Consider the following 2,914-nt stretch of genomic DNA (forward strand, 5'->3'; position numbering starts at 1 on the left):
AAAAAAAAAAAAAGAATAGCAATGTCAGAGTCAGGGCTAAGAAACCAACTGGTCCTTGAAGTTCTGAACTCTTGACCATGACCTACTCATGTCCTGAGTCAAAGACTTTCAACTTAAATTATTCCAAGGAATAAAAAAAAAATTTTAATCAAAAATGGTAATCTGGTTCAGTGATTCCTTTACTTAGTTTCAATCAAACCACTATATTAAAAGGAAGTCAAAATTCTTGATTTCTTAACGATGAATGAAGTGAAATAAAGACTAAAGCTTTTGAAAGCAAAGCTGAGAGCAATTTCCTAAAGTCTCAGATTACATTCACTCAGCTAAACAGGGACTGAGACAATATAGATACAGAAAAGAGTTATTTAAAAACCAATTAACATGTTGTTTTTAAGGCTACAGTCTAAGGGTACAATAACTATTCTCTATAACTTTTAGTGTAGGTAGGAATAAGTGGACATAAGCCAAAACTTAACAATAAGGAAAGATTACAAGCAAATATGAGCATTAGGTAGCCATAAAAATTGTTTTCAAAAATGGTTTGGTGATTTTTGGGATCGTTCTTGATACAATATGAAGGAGGCAAAGCTTCACACACTTCTAATGCCAATTTTTATGAATATTACCAACAGATAAAAACTTGGAATAAACCCCAACTGAAAATAACACTGATAATCTCTGGTATTATTGATCACTTTATTCCTTTTGCTCTTCGGTATTTCACACATTTTTAACAATTCACTTACATAACTTTTAAAATTAGGAGAAAGACATTCAATAAAATTAACAGAAATACTTACTTTGGGGAGCTTAGGATTTAAGTGGTTGATTACTTCAAACTCAAAGTAAGAGGCAAAACCTTCATTAAGCCAGATACTGTTCCACCATTTCATGGTGACCAAGTTTCCAAACCACTTTTGGAGACGAGAAAAAAAGAGAACCTTCTTAAATTTAAGAAATATTTGGGGTGGTTACATGTTAAATAAATAAGGTAAAGTCAAAAGATATCCTTCAAATTTATTTGCTAAAATAGTAAAACTTGAAAATAAGACTCCAACAATCACATTAATGTTTTAACATAAAGAGTTATTAGCCAGGCATTGCTCTCAGATAATTATTTCATATCAGATTATTGAAATATTTTTTTTGTTCTTAAACCATGATGTCCAAAAATAAACTAACCTTGAGTAACACTTCTTAAACCATCCACCTGGTCCCAATATTCTGCTACATTCAATACAGCTGAACGAAGCCCTGAACACTGACTTACCACCTACTCACTTCATAGACAACATCAGGATTTTGCTCTAAGAAACTATCATGTTAAGAACATGGTTTGATCTGTGCCATTTAGTGATGAGACCATGCAGGTCATATGTTCTACTGTAACATAATTCAGCTGTAATTATTTTCTATTTCAGTTTAACAGAAAGAACGTGTCAAGTGGATGCCGAGCAGTATCAGGAAAGAAAAACAAAAATCTCCAAAACTAACAAGCCCATGACCTAGTATTGAACCAAAGACTCACAGCAGCTGTGATGCACTAATCGCAGCCTGCATTTCAAAGCAATGTGTCACCTGAGGTTGTAATAAAAAATAACACTTGGTAATACTGATTCAATGTGTAAAGGAGTGTTGACTGTGTAACAGGGTGTTTTCTCAATTCCAGTTATTTACTCTTTCCTAAACCTTTTTATGGCACTATGCCATTATGAAGATAATAATTTCATACTTTAAATGATTTCTTGCTTGAAAATCTTGTTTTAATGGAGTCAAGGCCAGAATTCATATGCAAGAATCTCTATCAAATTAAATGGCAAAATTTCTAAAATCACCAATGGGAAGCCATGGAGCTGTGACGAGGTAAATCATGAATCCTCCTTTCCACTGATTTGAGGACACAGTGAGCCCACATCCCTGACAGATTGCCTGCATCCTCTGAACTCTCCCCACCAAAATAAATAAATAACAAAACAGTGAAGATTAGAAACATCTACAATTGAAATATGGGTTTCTTTCAGTGACTGTTTTGTGCATCACTTTCTTTCAGAGGGAAAGGAAGACAAATCATCACAACCTGCTTGGCTTGCGTTTCCTGTAGCAGATACTCTAGAGCAAAATCAGCCTTTGGGACATAAATACTGGCTCCTTGTCTACTGTCAGGTTGAATTACCATGATCTAGCACAAATAACTCAAATTCACTCAGTATCTGATTACACTGTTTCTAATTACTGTCACATCCCTCAAATATATAGATTTAAATTCTTGGAACACAACAGGGATTTTCTAGTGGAGCAGCTGAAGAATAACTGTGTGAAGTAAGAACATTTTACCACATGCCTGATGTCCAATTTCATGGGACAAAATGAAGGCGATCACAGTCTTCTTTTCTGTCAGTTGGTCATTTGGTTGAAGCAACAATAATGACTCATCAAATACCAATAATCCCCAATTTTCCATTGCACGGTGGTCAAAAACAGGCAAGGCAATTATATCTAAGTGAATTTAAATGGAGAGTAAAATGAAAACGCTGCTTCCAAGAAATGTGGAATTTCTAGATATAACTGTCATAAAATGAAGTAATATATTTACTGAAAAAAGTAAGTAAATAAGAGAGAAGGCTTTAGTTAATGACTCGTATCAAAAACAAGAACCAGAAACTACATTATTTTGATATATAAAAATTAAATAACATAGTTGACCAAAAGACATCATAAACAAATTCGAAAGACAAGCCACTACAGGGAAAATACATATGGCATAAATTATAAATAACTAGGCAATTTAAAAAATATTTAAGGAACTCTGACAAATCAAAGAGGAAAAAAAAAGCAAAGATATGAACAATTCACTAAAGAAAGCATGCAACAAGGAGGGTGTGAGAGGCCTGGTAGGGCGTGATCAAGGGCAATG

General features: G+C 33.8%; 1 protein-coding gene across 1 annotated transcript in view; it reads right to left on the reverse strand.

Moving 5' to 3' along the window:
• LVRN (laeverin) overlaps window positions 1-2,914 on the reverse strand; it is a 117,039-nt gene that overhangs the window by 61,121 nt on the left and 53,004 nt on the right. Inside the window, exons 7-8 of the mRNA XM_013005657.2 lie at window positions 2,342-2,496; window positions 801-914 (exon numbers count right to left, since the gene is read on the reverse strand). Of these exons, the coding sequence (XP_012861111.2) occupies window positions 801-914; window positions 2,342-2,496 (269 nt within the window). The remainder of the gene's footprint in view (window positions 1-800; window positions 915-2,341; window positions 2,497-2,914) is intronic.

Source organism: Echinops telfairi, unplaced genomic scaffold (assembly GCF_000313985.2).
Source record: "Echinops telfairi isolate 266 unplaced genomic scaffold, ASM31398v2 ScPeMD7_7469;HRSCAF=8507_1, whole genome shotgun sequence".
Classification (NCBI taxonomy): domain Eukaryota; kingdom Metazoa; phylum Chordata; class Mammalia; order Afrosoricida; family Tenrecidae; genus Echinops; species Echinops telfairi.